This window comes from Scomber japonicus, chromosome 19, assembly GCF_027409825.1.
Source record: "Scomber japonicus isolate fScoJap1 chromosome 19, fScoJap1.pri, whole genome shotgun sequence".
NCBI classification, from domain to species: Eukaryota; Metazoa; Chordata; class Actinopteri; order Scombriformes; family Scombridae; genus Scomber; species Scomber japonicus.
Window position 1 is genome coordinate 21,659,962 of NC_070596.1, and position 16,436 is coordinate 21,676,397.

Here is a 16,436-nt window from a genome sequence, read left to right on the forward strand (position 1 = left end):
AATACAAGCAAAACAAAGGAGCTAAAACATCAACAAAAACAATAAATAACACATTTCTGCCTTTCCCCCATTGAAGTAGAATATTGTGCACTAATGTTTTTCTGTTTATGAAAGCGGCAATTTTTTCTCCCATTGTACTGAAATAATGCTGTAATGTGCTGAAACTGAGTGATTTCAGAACATATTCTGAATATTTAGCTCACTTTACCCACATGTAGCAAATTTATATTTCATTTGAGACGGAAGTTCATGTAAAACAACATGTCATATATTGTTAAAAATATACGTAAAAATAAATATAAATGTTAAATTTAGATTTTTTTTTTATCAAAGCCCATTTCTGCCAATGTAATGAAAAAATAAAGATCCTGTAGGCCTAAGTCAATAAATAAATTGCCAGAAAATTCTAATTCTTTGAAACTAGAGTTTATTAGACCTTCTGACAAGTATTTTTAAAAAATAAGAATAAATAAGACTTAAACACACTTACACATCTATGAGTTTTGTTTTGTTTTGTATCATATTTGATATGTTGGGAATTTTTGGCAATTTATTTATGATTTTTTTAAACACACAAAAACATATTGAATAGAACATTTTTGTAAGGTCCTGCATAAAGCTCATATCACTACCTTCAACTTTTTTATGCATGATAATAATACATAATGCATTAAATGCAATAAAAATAAAAAAAAATTGACAGATTTTCAGATGATTGGCCAGATACTGTATCTACACATTTTCAACAGGAATTTAGCATAAAATATATAGCTACAAAATATTTATTCAACATTGCATTGGTTCATCTATGTACTACATGTATCTGATTGCAAGTTTTTTTAGTAATAAAATATGATCACACTGATGATTTAGAGGTCTGATGTATCACATATGATTCATCTGGCATTACAGGGTTAAGATTTTTCATTTTTTTTGCTGCGTACCACGTGACCCGGCTGTCAAATATGGCCCCTTCCTTCTGGGTGTGAGAGAGGCGACAGCAGCTGACAAAGAGAACAAATCTGTCTAAAAAGGGACTGCACCCATTCACATCTCAGCTCACCTCCGTCCAGATAACGCTGCACTTATGTGGTACGTACGCTTGTCTTTATTATGTGTTTATTATGGGATGTTATTCCCGCTGTGTGTGTTCAATGCTTGCCTCGGTGGAGTCAGCTGTTTTTTGTCCGCCGTTAGCTCGATGCTGTTTGAGGGTTGCAGCATCCTTGGCTTCATTAAGACATGCATGTTAGAAAACACATGGAGACATATTTCTTTTGCACTGTATCCGACAGAAATGGTAGTAATCCGCTAACTGATTCAGATTGCTCGATTATTAGCCCCCAGCAGAACATCCACCCCCCCCCCCCCCTCACACACACACACACACACGCACACACAAAAGGGTTTTTTTTAATGCAGGGAAAAGCATTTTGTCCTTCAGTCTCCTTACTTTGGTCTCACAGCGGTGTGGATTTCACACTGACTGGGTGAATGTTCAGTGTGGCCATAGTTCAGGACAGAAAGCAGCAGCAGCACATAGACTAGGATCAAGGTTCAGTGTTGAAATGAGATGACTCATGTTCAGTGATTCATTCAGACAGACTGTTATTACTGCTTTAAAGGACAGGTTCAACATTTTTCCAAGTTTGTCTTAATAAAAGGTTTTCCTACATGTAATCCACAGTGATTACTTTGAGCAAATGTGCACTTAACAGTTTATCTGAAGCTTATGAGGCTACAATAGCCTGAGTTAGTCATGTCAAGTGGATATCTGCCACTGTCTTTTTAGCATCAGATTTCCACTTTGTTTCCCTGTTGAGCTGTGGTGAAAGTATAGTAACAAAAAGAGGATATCTACTCATTTTAGCTGATTTGGACGGCTGACGCTTCATATTAGCATCAACTGTTTTAACACATTTTTGCACAGAAGGAGGTTTGTGGATTTTTGCACCCATCACCTACATTGAAAGTGAATTTAAAAGCGATCGGCTAATGGTCAGTATGAACAGGAATAGGCTCTTTATTGGGAGATATAAGGTCAGACAGACCCCAGATTTTGGTTTGGGCAAAGGATGCAACTAAAGTTTGTAAGTAAATGGAAATTCATCACAAAACACTGGTCACCATTATTTAAATATGCCTGAGGAACTCAAGCAGTACAAAATCCACTAAAGAAATTGACATGTTTGAATTATACTGAACTGTGGATTTTGGCCCCTGGCTGATTCAATTTCTCTCCATTTTTGCAGACTCCCTCAGCAAGTGAAGAGTGCCTGCTAAATGATGATGAGTGCGAGAGAGAGGAACTGACAGACGAAGGCCTTCATTGTTGCAGACCATCTGTTCAGATCAACACCACTCCTCCCACCATCCCTCCCTTCCTCGCCCTCCCTGTGAGCCTCCACCCTGCAGCCATGCAGATCAACCCGGTGTTCGTGGAGTCCGCTGTAGTTTTGGCTGTGGTGCTGTGTGTCCACATGGCGGTCTGGAACCAGCACTCCTGGTGCAGCATAGCCCTTTTCATCCAGGCCTTCTACGTGCAGCACAAATGGGACCGTCTGCTCAGGTCGGGGGGCGCCGTTTTCCAGTTTCGTCCTGCGGCAAACAGCGGCATCGTCCCGGCCTCCATGGTGATGCCCTTACTGGGTTTGGCTCTGAGGGAAAAGTGCCTCGCCTCAGGGAATGTCTACTTTGAGCGCTTCTCCATGGTGGTCACCATCACGGGCATGATGCTGGCTCTGTTTCTCTCCCTGATTGCGCTGGGCATCACCAGACCTGTACCTACAAATACCTGTGTGATCGCAGGCATGGCTGCCAGTGCAATTCTCTACACGACGAAGCAGACGCTGACGGTGTCTGAGGTCATCGAGGTGTTAGAGGTTCTGTTGATCTTCGTCTATCTCAGTCTGATTGTGCTTTACTTGCTGCCACGATGCTTCACACCGGGAGAGGCGCTCCTCATTGTCGGTGGGATCAGTTTCATTGTCAACCAGCTCATCAAGCGCTCCCTGAACCTGGCAGAGGTCAAAGGTGATCCGGTGAACTATTTCCTGCCGGTCATAGTGGTGGGTTCACTGTTACTAGGTGTTTTCTTTGCCCTCCTCTTCTGCTTCATGGAGTCCGAGACTTGGGTGTCATCACTCTTCTTTCACATGATGACAGCCGTTCTGGGTCTGGGAATCCTCATGCCGTGGCTGTCTCTGTTCATCGGCCGGCACCCCTTCATGTGGCTTTTGGACTTTGTCATGTTAAATGACAGAAGACTATGTCTGCTGGGGTACTGGGTGTTTCTGGTGGTAGTGGCCATCTGTGTTGTGTTACACCAGAACTACCAGCGCCAGTCGGGATCCAAGAAGTACCAGGCCTCAACTATTGTCAGGAAGTACTTCCACCTTATTGTAGTGGCCACGTACGTTCCGGGGCTGATATACGACAGACAGCTGCTCCATGTTGCGTCTGTGGGTTGCTTGGCGGTTTTCTTGTTCCTGGAATATGTTCGTTACTTTCGGATCCGGCCGGTGGGTCAGCTGCTCAGGCAGTTGCTCACCCTGTTTCTGGATGAGCGGGACTGTGGACCTCTCATCCTGACCCATGTCTACCTGCTGCTAGGCATGTCTCTGCCCATTTGGCTGTTTCCTGGGCCCTGCGCCCCTAAAGGGATTCTTCCTGGTGCGGGCGGCCTGGTGCCTTATGCTGGTGTGCTGGCGGTGGGGGTCGGAGACACTGTGGCATCCGTGTTTGGCAGCACTATGGGGGAGATCCGTTGGCCCGGCACTAAGAAAACAATGGAAGGAACTGCAACCTCTGTGTTCGCCCAGATTATTGCTGTGGCCATGTTTCTCATCTTCGATGGGAACATCAACCTGAACTCCACCTATTCATGGATTGTTGGCTCCATCACTCTGGTGGCCATGCTGGAGGCCTACACCTCCCAAATAGACAACCTCCTACTCCCACTCTACCTCTTCATCCTGCTGTTGCTTTGACCGGACAGATGGCACAAACAAACACAGGGGTCTTGCAGATCCCCCTCACCCCTCTCTAAGGGGATGCAAGAATGGAAATATCGAATAATTATGATAGTAGAAGTCATAGAAGTCCCCTTTTAGTAATCACTGGAAAGGAGAGCTGTTTTACTAGCACAAGAAAGAAATCAAGCCAGGTAATTGTTATCGCAACAAAAACCTATGAGGTACTAAAAAAATCTGCTCCGTTCTTTATTTGGCAGCAGACTTGATGTTTGCATGACACTAGAGTCTGACGTTTTCAGATCACAAGTCGTTTCAGTATCAGTTGCTTTGAGAAATGAGTGTTACAATACTAAGAAATACCAGAAAGTGTTGCTAAATAGTCTTTAAAATTTAGTGACAGCGGTGTACGTTTCTTAGCGTGCCACCGACCTGACCCCAAGGGTACTCGACCAACAATTCCTGAATTATGCAACAGGAAATTAAGTTTATCAAAGTGGTAAAATGTCCTGTAATCATGTCGAATTCTGGACTCGTAGAGGGTACGGATGCTGCTAAACGGCACATTTTGATCATTGTCGAAGAGGTTTTCTTATCTTGTACCTTGTTTCCTTCCCTGCAAACGGACACATGCCTTTGTATTGCCTTTGAAGAACATTATTTAAAGTTAGCTTATTGATGATGATGATAATAATGTCTTTTTCTCTAATCAACATGTTTTATTAGATTATTTTGCCTCCCCAATGGCAATATATAAAGACTTACTGCTGAAAATATTTGCCTTAAGAAGTATATTTTCTATCACGTGTAACCTAGTATTGTAGACGCTGTAGATGAAAGCATGGCAGACGTCAAGAACACCTCTCAACTCTTCTTTATAAGGGCTGATTTATACTTCGATATGGCAGAAACTCACTATGCTCCTGCATGACACTAATGTGAATTTCCAGTACTGTAACATGTACACAGGTTATCCAAACAGTATATTTTTGTTTGGTAAATTAATTTTGTTCAATATTTCTGTGGTTTGATGGGACCCCTTATAGGTAAACTTAATATATATACATTTCATTGTGATACTGAGCCTTCAAACCTCGGTCTGTATAGTCTGTAGATAAGCTTCGGGCCCAAATGATGAACATAAACCCTTCCTTTTAAGCAACTTTTTTTTTCTTCCTACAAATGATCCAAATTATTATTTAATGTTTGCTTAATGTTCTCACTTGTCATCAAGGTTTCATCTCACTGTTCTGAGATGGAGGATGGTACTAGTTTATAACCTGAAACATGTTTTCAGCATGAACAGTTTTTGGTTTATGTTCATCTATGTATCTTTGGTGGGGGGGTTTTTACGTTGTGATGACCATTTATTTGCATGATCCTGCTGGTATGTTGTTTTTGCAATCATCTTTACATTTTTGAAAATGTAATATTGCATGTTAAGTGCATCAGAGATTAAATTGATACACCTCCAATCAATTAGTCCATTTGTTTCATACTCATTGGAAAACTGAAGATAGGCAGCTGTGTGAGTAACGCACTTTGATTTAAATAAAACAACGTAAACATTAATCATTTGCTTTCTTAATTTGATTTGATTTTAAGATTAACCTAAAAAGTTTGGATGTTATGTTGTGATTTATAAACACTTACATAAAGTTTAGTTTTTTTTAATTTAAATTGCATCTAAAAATAATCACACTTGAAAGTAGAAATGCTACTGTTGTCTGTTTAAAAGAATAGGAATCTTCCATCCTGATTTCACACAAACATGGGGGGAAATGACCTTTTTTTTTAAAGAATAATCAAACTAGTTGGTGACAATGATGAAGAGTAGAAGTTGACTATATGTGTCAGCTGTATTGAGTGTCCATAGAAAGCTGTTCAAAAAGTTTAAAATGTTTATTCAAATTAATTTTTAGTCCATTAAAAAACATTGATAAATTCATCAAAAATATGCTTTAGCCATCATTAAGCCACTAATGACTCTGCTGCTAGGGAAATAGTGTTTTCTGTTGGGTAGCTTAGAGGAACAGATGGTGTCATAAAACAAGCTGTGAGCAATGGCAGCACATCTGCTACAGTTAACATTCTTCGTACATGTTGGTCCTTCTTCAGGGGAGAAAAGATCGTCTGTCTTTTCCATGAAGTGCATCAAAGACATCCTTCATTTAGTATAGAGAGACGGGAAAGGGAGCTCTTCAGTGGGCTGCAACCTTCAGTGACCAAAGAAAGGGACAGATGGGTTAAAAGATAAGTCTTTAAGTGACACTGTGTGACTTTTAAAAAAGAAATATCACTCATGAAAAGCTGAATTAATAAGCTATAAAAAAGTACATTTGTTTAATTCAATACATGCTGCTACAGTAGCACTTTGGCTGATATGACCTGTAGTTTAAAGTGGCTGCTGTTAGCTAACTTTATATATAAATACAGCAGCAAATCTCCTCTCATTTAAAGACTGTAAAGAGCAGAAAACAACAAACAGTGTTTACTTTAGTAATAAAACCATTGAATGAAACTGTGACATGCCGAAACAGTAGCAGAAGTGGAGAAAAAGTTATGTAAAGTTTGATACCATTAGCCACCATGCCAGCATTTGCTGCTGATCATACCAGACCAAGAAAGGTTGTTGCAACACAACATCTGAGTGTTTTGACTTGCGCAAGATGGTTTTGTAATAGTTAGGAATTTAACAGGAAGAATTTGCTATTTCTTCTTTCAAAGTACACATAGTGCCACTTTAACATCTCAAGATTTAGGTTTAACAATGTACAGTATGCACTTAAGTATAATTTTAAAGTACTTGTACTTGAGTATTTTCATTTCATGTTAATTGATACTAATAGGTAAATATTGCACTTACTTACTCCTCGGATTAAAAATAATAATTATAATATTCTAACATAATAGAGTAATGATAATCATCCATTTGGCTTGTGGGCCCTTACTGTAATGTATTTGTGTCGATTTGTCATGTTTCAGATGACTATGAACTGTTTGCAGTTCCACCAAAGACATCCCCCCTCATGGTTTCAAATAAATAACAGTTTGAGGCTTTTGACTTTGAATATTTCACAAAAATGAAATGTGAAAAGATTGAGATGATGTACGGTTCTGAAAAATGTATGTAGCACACCTATGCTTTTTTTTCTTTCCTACCCAATAATCTCAAAAGTATTTCAAAGTAGCTCCACCTCTAGCAGCTACAATAAAATGCTTTTTATGCATTGATTTGTCAGTATTAACAATGTAATTTGTTCAGTTTATTTAATATATCAGTCAAACTCTGATTTTCTCCAAAAAGTTGTTTTACTTTAGTACTTCAAGTAAATGTAGCTGGTAATACTTAAATGCTTTTACATGAGTAGGATTTTAAATCCAGGACTTTCACTGATAATGATGTAGCTTTATATTGTGAGTATCTGAGTACTTTTTCCACCATTGCAAGAATTATTCTCCCATGTGTGCTGATTCTTATATTTGCTGTAAAAACACCCCCACCTGACTACCCTTAAATGCTAACAGCACAAAAACTCTCACCAGTTGTCGGGGCTCCAGCGGGAGTCCTGGGACTCCATGATGTGGAAGGCATAGACATGGCGAGAGTCTTCAGAGGTGTTTTCAGCACTGCGATGCACCACCTGACCGTGGATCAGGACTACACTGCCTGGACACAGAGAGATGGACGGATAGGTTGGGAATGGGCAGCAGCTGACCCACTTTCACAGCTTTACTTACTTACACAGTACTAAGGCTGGACATTTCTTTTTTTTAATCAGTTAATTATTTTTCAGACTAATCATTTTGTTTACAGGATGTTATAAGTTTAAAACCCAAAGATATTTAGTTCAGAAAAATATAAAAATGACCAATGACCAACAAGATTTGAACTGGAAACAGCGATGGTTTGGCATTTCTGCTGGTAAATTTAATTGTTTAACAAAATTGTTAATGTAGGAGCAAATCCTACATTTGTGTGTATCAGAAAGGAGAACGAGGAAAACACCAGTAGAGGCGAAAGGTTAGTAGATTGCTCAACAGGCCTTACCATGTTTATTCCATCAACTCCTTGTAAGGAGTTGTTTTTCACCATATCTAGTATTTCCAGGAAGATCTGGCCACCATCACTAAGGAATAGAATTCCAGGAACTGAATATTAGCCTGAACATGCCAGGTCAACTTCACCTGATGCACAAACACAATGACGCACGACACCATACGCAATCAATGGTATAAAGGGTCTGTAAGGGCGTGCCTCGGGGCTGTTTTACCGTTCATTGGTCTATCGTTGCTGTTGTATTGAATAACTGTAATAAAGATCCCAGTTGGCTGTTCGACGACTTCTGTTCTCCGTCTCATATTTAAGGTTACTAAGTTGAGTAATCGAGTAAAAGTTACTATATTAATAGATGAATTTTCTGTTGATTCATTAAAGGAATAGTTTGGAATTTTGGGAAATACAACAACTTTTTTCAGAGTTAGATGATAAAATTGACAACGCTTTCATGACTGTACGCTAAGTATGAAGCTACAGCCAGTAACTGGTTAGCTTAGCTTAGCATAAACACTCACTGTTATGTCTTGTTTGTTTTATTTGTGCAAAAACCAAAGTGTAAAAATTACAATTTGTGGTTTTTGTGTGGGTTATTTATGCATAATAAAAAAAAAAAAAACTGTACATCTCTGACAGAGCCTCAGTCAGAAAGTGCCTACAAATACCAACCTACTTAAATTTAATTTTTTATTTACCTTTTTTAACCGGTGTCGCGATAAACTTATCTTCATCATAGTTCTGCTCTTTACCAACAAAGTCTGTCAGGGGAAAGGTGCCTTTTGGAGTACGCACCATTCGCCGGGTGATGCCACCTGGGAAAAGGAGAAGGAAATAACATTTAAAAACATACTAACTCATACTTTATAATGAGAAAACAAAATAATGACTAGATGATTGTTATATACAGTGTTTGATACTGAATTGAGTTATGATGTTTGAAGTAATAGTGTGAGGATAGTTATACTGTGAGCTTACTGCTGTGTGACCCAGGGATAAACCACAGGCAGCCATTGTTAACAGTGGCGTCCTCCAGGGCTATCCATATCCCCAAAACTTTGCCCAAGGGCTCCGTGTACAGAAAAGTGGCATCTTGGTGAGGCGTCACTATGAAACAGACAAGAATCTGCTGCACATTCCTGATAAAATGATTGAAAATGATTTATGGCAAGAATGTTAAAAGATAGATTGATAATAAGATTCAGTCAAGTGCTGATATGAACATTGAAACAGGTTTTTCTCGCTGTTATCATTCCACCGTTAGACAAGCCCCTACAAATATGCTCCACAGGACACACGGTGGACTGCAGAGGAATGATTACAACAAGAAAAACGTGTCAATGTTCATTTGGGCACCTGACTATAGTTTTAAGACAAGCAAAAACTATGAACCTATCACCTAACTGCATGAGCTAATCGTATCAATGACTGACTTATGTTCTTACCTTCCCCACCAATTCCTGGTTGCTGAGAAAAAGATGGAGAACAAGGAATTATACTTTGCTCTAAACTCCCCATGTAGCATCATCTAACACTGTCAGATAGATATATAAACATATACTGTAGATGGACTCTGTGCTTTACCTTAAAGATATACATGCTCTGCAGTATCACCGGGTTTACAAGGCTGAGCTTCTTGGCGATGCCCTGTGACAACGACATTTAACGTCAGTGTTAGTTACTCTGTCACTCAGTACATCATTCTCTGATACTGTTTGACAGCTAACTTACCTGCATTTTGGGTGAATGTGTAACCTTTTTGTACAAAGGCTCATAAGCATGCAGTGCTAAAAGAAGAATACTGTGATTAATTTAAAGACTTTTCAAAAGCCATGTGTAGATGTCGATAGAAGACTTCAATTAGAAAATCGTACCATGTCCGACTTTATTGAGCGAACGCTGTTTTGGTATGATGAATTCTCCTGCAAGGCAAAAAAATGGGGCTTTACCAATCTAGTTTGCCTTTTTTCATTTTTTTTACTTGTTTTAGAAAAATAATGAAAAGAATCAAACCATAGCTCACCTTTGTCGTCAAAAACTCCTTTCTCGAAGAAAAAACGGATCTTATCTCCACTGGTGATGAAATAGTCAGCATTTCCCTGCAGGTCAAAAAGGTTAACATTGGTCACCTGATCCACCCCAGAGCTGATTGCATTACAAAGGGGGGCGAGACACTGACACTGACTAGGCTGTTGACATAAGAGTTTTCTATTAGCCTGAGAGGAAGGACGCTTAGGGTCAAGGTAAACACAGTGAAGCAGAGGAGAGGTTATGTATCTACTTTCTGCAGTGAATGAACACAAGTAGAAACCTTACCTGCATCTTTAAGTGAAATTTTATGGCAAGCATGTGAAAGAAATATCGTTGAGTAAAACTGTGAGTCACTGACACTTTTTTTGAGACTCATCTCACCGACGAGTACACATTAGATTACCTGTGTTTTGAGCTGCTCGTCGTGGTAGGTGGAGAAGGTGGTGCGGCAGTGCTGAGGGACGTCCATACGGTCCACTATCTCCGTCATCCTCTGCCTCAGTTCATCACACTCCTGGGAGGTCAGGAGCCCATCTAGAACCACGTACCCATCGTCCATGTACTAACGACAGGGAAGATAGTGCTGCTCAGCTAGTTCCACCAATACACACTTCTCACAGAGGACTCCAGACTTGTTCTTCTGCATTTTATTTAAATGTCCATTTCCACTTTCTCACACTAAGATGCAACTCAAGCAATAGAGAGATCTTTCTATTCCCTAATTAAGTCAAATCTTTGCTCAAATGTAGTTAATTTACACACTAAAGGCTGATTAAAGGAAAACAGAGCACAGGAAGAGATTTAGACCAAGCCTATAACTAACAATTATCATCATTATCTATTAATCTCTTGGTCTTGGTCTATTAAATGTCCATTAAAATCTCCTAAACTCATAGTGATGTTATTAAGTTGTTTCCCCCCCTTAAATACCAATCCAATGATATCACACGAGATAAAGAATAGCAGCAAATCTTCACAACTGAGAGGCAGAAAGAGAGACTGTTTTGACATCTCTACTTGAAATATTACTAGATCCAATTAGTTGCTGATTATACTTCAAGTTGATCGTTTAATCAACTGATTGTTTCAGCTGTAATTCACACTGATAAAGATTCAAATCCAACTGTCGCATGTTGCTTTACACAGCAGAATAAAGAGAATGGCTATTGGGCATGTTGCCACTTGTGGCTGCAGCCTATTATGTAATCAGACAGCAAATGTGGAGAAATGCTTTCACAAAAACTACATGAATGTGATCAAATATAATCTTGCATGAATATAATACAGTAGACTAAGAATGATGAAACATTTATTAGAGATAGAGATACCTTTGGAACATTCAATAATCTGATTAAGTCACTCAGATTTATTTTCAGCATTTATAATTTAAGTTTAAAACATAAAGCTGCAGCTCGCTTTGATTTGAATGTACTGCTCACCTTTTGTACATCTCGATCTGTCATGAAATCCATATTGTACTGCTCGTAGAGGTTCAGCTCATGGGAGGATGTGTTATGCGTCTCATCTGCCTTAACTCCACTCTGGAGCTCTTTTTTCCTAGGATGGCGAAATGAAGAAGCCCGCCTTACTCTGCTTCTGATTGGCTCGTTTTCGTTGCATTCGTTTATTTGTGTTGGTTGAGTTTACGTATGAGGAATATGATTGGTTAGGATTAGGGTGAGAATATCAGGGTAAACCAATCAGAGACAGAGGAGTGGCGGGATATTACTTCGCCATCCTAGGAAAAAAAATCTCGTGGGATGCACGCGCTGATTTCCGACCACGTGACATGTCTAAATCAATTAAAGAGTAACAGTACAGAGGCTGTAATAGGATTTTGGACTTTAACTCTTTCGTTGCAGCCTTGTGTGCTGTAGTAGCCCGATATGACCTCTAGATGTCACTGCTGTCGTTGGTGTAACATGGAAGTGAAATTAATTACATCACCATCCTGCGGCCACTCCGGATACAAGAATAGGCCTGAATGTTTAGTCCAGGACCAGTGCTGGTTGGGGTTAATGATGTTATTTGAGTTTTTTTGAAGTGATTTCGTCATTCTAACCATCAGGCACCACCCGTGACTTCTTCGAAAGAGAATAAACTGAATCCTAAATTGAAGTATAAGTCAATGTCTCCCAACCAGGGGGTCACAAGATGTTTAACAGCATGGGAAAGCAGAAAAAACATATTTTTTGTAACTTCAACTTTTTATTTCTAGCTTTTTGCCTCATGAATTACAATGACTTAAATCTTAAAATGCATTCAAAGCTGGGAAGGAAAAATCGCTTTTTGGACTGGTCATAAGCAGACAATGCTTTGTTTTAAGAGGTAACAGATCAAGAAATGTTGGGAATCATTGGTATAGATCTTGAAAATAGGCTCCAATCATGTATTAAGTGTCAACCTCACAAATATTTTGTATATGTAGAGGTTAGAGCTGAGTGGAAGGCCCAAAATTTCAATTTAGCAAACTTGTGCACCCTCAAAAGTTATAAAATGTGTCCTTGTCTATGTAAATGAGGGAACACACTGTGCTGATAGAATGGAGAAAATAGTTTTGGATACCCTGACTGTGCCTGATGGGGAAGTGATAGATCATTAGGTTGGCCAATATTCCCTCTGAGAAAAATTACTCATGAACAGCAGACAGTATGATGTGTCACAGCAGGGAAAATACAGGTGTAATTAACAAGAATAAGTCAATAACAGCTGCAGGGTACTGGTATTGTTTGCTGACTTACTGAGACAGCTAACAGACCCGAGTAATCGTTATTGTTATTAATTACACGCAAGCTTTTCCTGTTAAGACATGTACAATTGCCAGCAGTGACAAAAAGTCTATTAGACCTTCTTTCTTCAGTGACAACCACAGGAATGTCTACTGAATCCACCCGATGAGGAATCAACTTTGCAACAGGACTCAGTGTTAAGTGTTTATTTTATTATCATGTGTCAGAATGGTACAAAAAGTAGGGTCTGAACATTAGGAAATCAAAGTTCAGTTGTCCATTGTTACAGACGTCCCGCTTAAAAAGCCAGTGTTCAGTCCACTTGGCAACAATTAATAAAGGCCTTGTCACATGTGATACAGACAGTGCTGATTAAAACAAGTCTGTCCATCCAGCTTACAGTTTTTCGTTTTTTTTAATTTATATTCCACAATGATTGCTGTTTGGGGGGTTATGATGGACGGCTTTAGATATGGCTATACTGCACCGACGTTCAGCGTTAACAAACCTATGCTTCGAGATGAGACGGATGTGAAACCCGCAGAACGAAAACCAACAAACTGTTTCCATATATCCCTGATCTACAGGCATCACAATACAGAGATAGATCTGAATTTGCTGTACATAATTAATACAATCATGTATTTCAAAAAAGAAACAAAAATAGTTTTATACACACATGATTAGATGCCAACGTAATGCAATCATGGCAGTTTAAGAATAATGCGATTTTCAGGAGTTAGTGCCCGAGTGAAACGGTATGTGACTGTTCAGAAATGTACAATCTCCAGAAATATTACAGATATTAACAGCTTGATGTGTACTATTACACACAATGCCCACATTGGCGGGGCGAGCTCGCCTCCATTTACAGTATGTTAGATTGTCAAGAGTCCTGTTTCAAAGTAATCAGCAACCCGGTGTCTGCTGTAAAAAAAAAAAAACCCTCTGTGGATCTAAGCGAGTTAATGTGTGAGAGTAAACTGATGAACCATGTTGCTTAACACAATCTACACTACCTAAGGCATACATAACAGAAAAACAGAAGACCTTTGTTGATATTTTGCACTTTAAAAAAGGAAACGTTCATGATTTGTAACTGTCTTAAAACAGTTAAATGCCAAAATGAACATTGAAGCAGGTTTTTCTTGCTGTAATCATTCCTCCTGTTCACACTGACCATTAGATCCCCTCCAAATGTGCTTAACACAGTGATGGGGGACAAAATACACAAGCCTAATTTTGTTCACATTTAAAAGAGACCTCTTAATGGCCAGTATGAATAAGAGGAATTATTACAGCAAGACAGACGTGTCAATGTTAATTTGGGCTCCTGACTCATATTTAAACAGTTGTGACCCTATCCTTTAACATTCATGAGAGAGAACACAAAACTTTTGGCGCATTAGCACAGAATTAAAAAACAAAACGACAAAAAAAAGCTTTTAAATGCATGATTGAGGTTCATTTACATGTCCAGAAGAGGTTGCTTCTGAAATGATACTTATTAAAGTGCTAGCTCAGTGTTTTCATGTAACCAAGGGGCATCCGATTAGTCACTTCCTCCTTTTCGCTCCCCCGCTAACATCTGACTGACCTCATCTCAGACCTTCATCTGATTCACTGACGCTGACATGCAGGAAAAGGGAGTGGGGCTCGCAGGTTAAATGTGCTCATCTTGTGACTCAGAGGGAAATGACTGTGAAGGACTGTGGTCAAAGCTCTGAAGGTCAGACACGCGACTGAGTCCAAAATATTTGTGGATGGAAATCCAAATGTTAGTAGGACGAAATGGGGAACATTTGAGTGGCTACAGTTCTCTGATTCGGACGTGGACTGAGCATGATAAAGCTGAAATAGAGAAAGGTCTGATATATGAATATATCAATATGTATGTAGCAATTTTAGCAAATATTGTGATAAGAGTTCCCAGTGACGCCCTGAGACAGATTTCTTTGTCACTCTTGAACTTTAAGAGTTATGTTGATTACAACTTTAGAGTTAAAATAAAGATAAAAGGTCAAAACTTCCCCTTAAGAATCAAAAATACACATTCAGCTGTGACTATCCAACCTCAAATTACATGACTGCAAATTTAAGGCCAAAACACACTAAAACAATCAGTACTAAAGCAATATTTAAAGGTCCTCAGTGGTGTCCTGCAGGTAGGAGATTATGTTTTGTGTCAGCAGCCCTGGCTACTGCACTGCACCACCACAATGACCTGTTACTGTTACTGTATCAAATTTACATTGGAGTGACGTAAAAATGGTCCTACACGTTGTCCCTAAACATATGGCCAGCTACTGCACTTTAAAGGTATATATCCTTTGCAGTCTAATGTGCTAAAAGCTCAATCTTTTTGCCTGTTTGTGTTTAATATTTGGCATCCAACAGGTCAACATGGCACTATTAAGTTCAAACCAGGGATGATATACCACATTTCACCCCTGAAAATTACTTCTATGTTTAGAAACTGTATACAAGCTGAGATTTGTTGTGCATTTCAGCTTTTCCTTTCTATGATGTCATCTGTTCCCTTTTTTGTCTCTGTCTGTGACCTTTGAGTCTAACTTTAAAAGCGGTTGCTTGTCGACACATTCAAGACCGAGGCTCTTCTTTCAGAACAGGATTGTTTTTAAGACTGTGTTCGAGCACTTTACTAGTGACCCCTAGAGGGGCATTTGGGTTTAGCCAAGGCCTCATTGAAAAAAAAACCTTCACTGTGAACAAAAGGTGCGATTGTATCGCAAAAGTGAAACAAAAAAAGCCGAAAATCAAAAAGAAAAGCAGCTGGTAACAATAAGACCACATACCGTACGACTGATATGCATGAAACAAAGACGTTAAACATCTCTGCTATACATTTTTACAACACACAGAAAAACAAGTTGTGAATGTGATGTTTTGTGATCATTAAAAGGGGAATACAGCTTGTAAAAGGTAAGGCCATATTAGCAACAATGGATGCCTGGCTGGAGTAAACATAGCAGGTTTACTCCAAATGATGCTAATAAATCCAAAGTACTAATAAGAAAAGTGTTTCAAGCAGACAAAGCATGTTGCACTAATTTGGACCATGGATGTGGAAATCACATATTCTGCATACTCTTTCTGCAAATAAATGTTTCCCTTGTGTAGAACCAGTTTCCTTTACTCTGTAATTTCCTGTTTTTCCTCGTTTTGCTCTCGTGGATAAACACGGAGCAGACAAATGTCCAGTATCCCTTGAGTAAACAGAGCATGATAAATAAAAGGCCAAGCATACAAACAGCTGAAAACTTGAGTCACCGAGTTAAAACTCCCCTGTCACATGTGCAAGAGTTCATCCACTTGGAGGTGCCAGGTAATAATCATATAAGGTCTCATAATTACAAATCAGGATAAAAAGTACCTTGTTTCTTGCTTGTTTTATAGACTATCATCACTTTATCATCTACCAGTGGTAAGATTAGCATTGTGCATATCTTTCACTTTCATAATGAAAGAGAAATCAACTGTGGTGGGAGTTTTCTGAACATTTATGACTCTGTAGCTTTAATATAGGGGGAGCAAACTTCACGTCAGCATGGGACATTGTGTAATTGTGACTGAATCAGTGAAGCAACGTATATTAGTCTCCAATTGAACAAAGGTCACCTTTGACTACAA

The 16,436-nt window shown here is 39.1% G+C and overlaps 2 protein-coding genes across 2 annotated transcripts; one reads left to right on the forward strand and one right to left on the reverse strand.

The window, feature by feature from the left end:
• Positions 1 to 958: 958 nt before the first annotated feature.
• On the forward strand, positions 959 to 5,718 carry dolk (dolichol kinase). The gene is made up of 2 exons (XM_053340385.1): positions 959 to 1,092; positions 2,253 to 5,718. Exon 2 carries the CDS (start codon positions 2,418 to 2,420, stop codon positions 3,987 to 3,989), a length of 1,572 nt encoding a protein of 523 aa, XP_053196360.1. The 5' UTR covers positions 959 to 1,092; positions 2,253 to 2,417; the 3' UTR covers positions 3,990 to 5,718.
• A 140-nt stretch (positions 5,719 to 5,858) lies between these two features.
• On the reverse strand, positions 5,859 to 11,620 carry phyhd1 (phytanoyl-CoA dioxygenase domain containing 1). The gene is made up of 11 exons (XM_053340386.1): positions 11,496 to 11,620; positions 10,460 to 10,618; positions 10,049 to 10,124; positions 9,900 to 9,947; positions 9,757 to 9,812; positions 9,610 to 9,672; positions 9,471 to 9,492; positions 9,004 to 9,132; positions 8,724 to 8,840; positions 7,515 to 7,641; positions 5,859 to 6,187 (listed from the first exon to the last, which is right to left on the reverse strand). The coding sequence occupies exons 1-11, from the start codon at positions 11,526 to 11,528 to the stop codon at positions 6,139 to 6,141; spliced, it is 879 nt and encodes a 292-aa protein (XP_053196361.1). The 5' UTR covers positions 11,529 to 11,620; the 3' UTR covers positions 5,859 to 6,138.
• Positions 11,621 to 16,436: the final 4,816 nt, after the last annotated feature.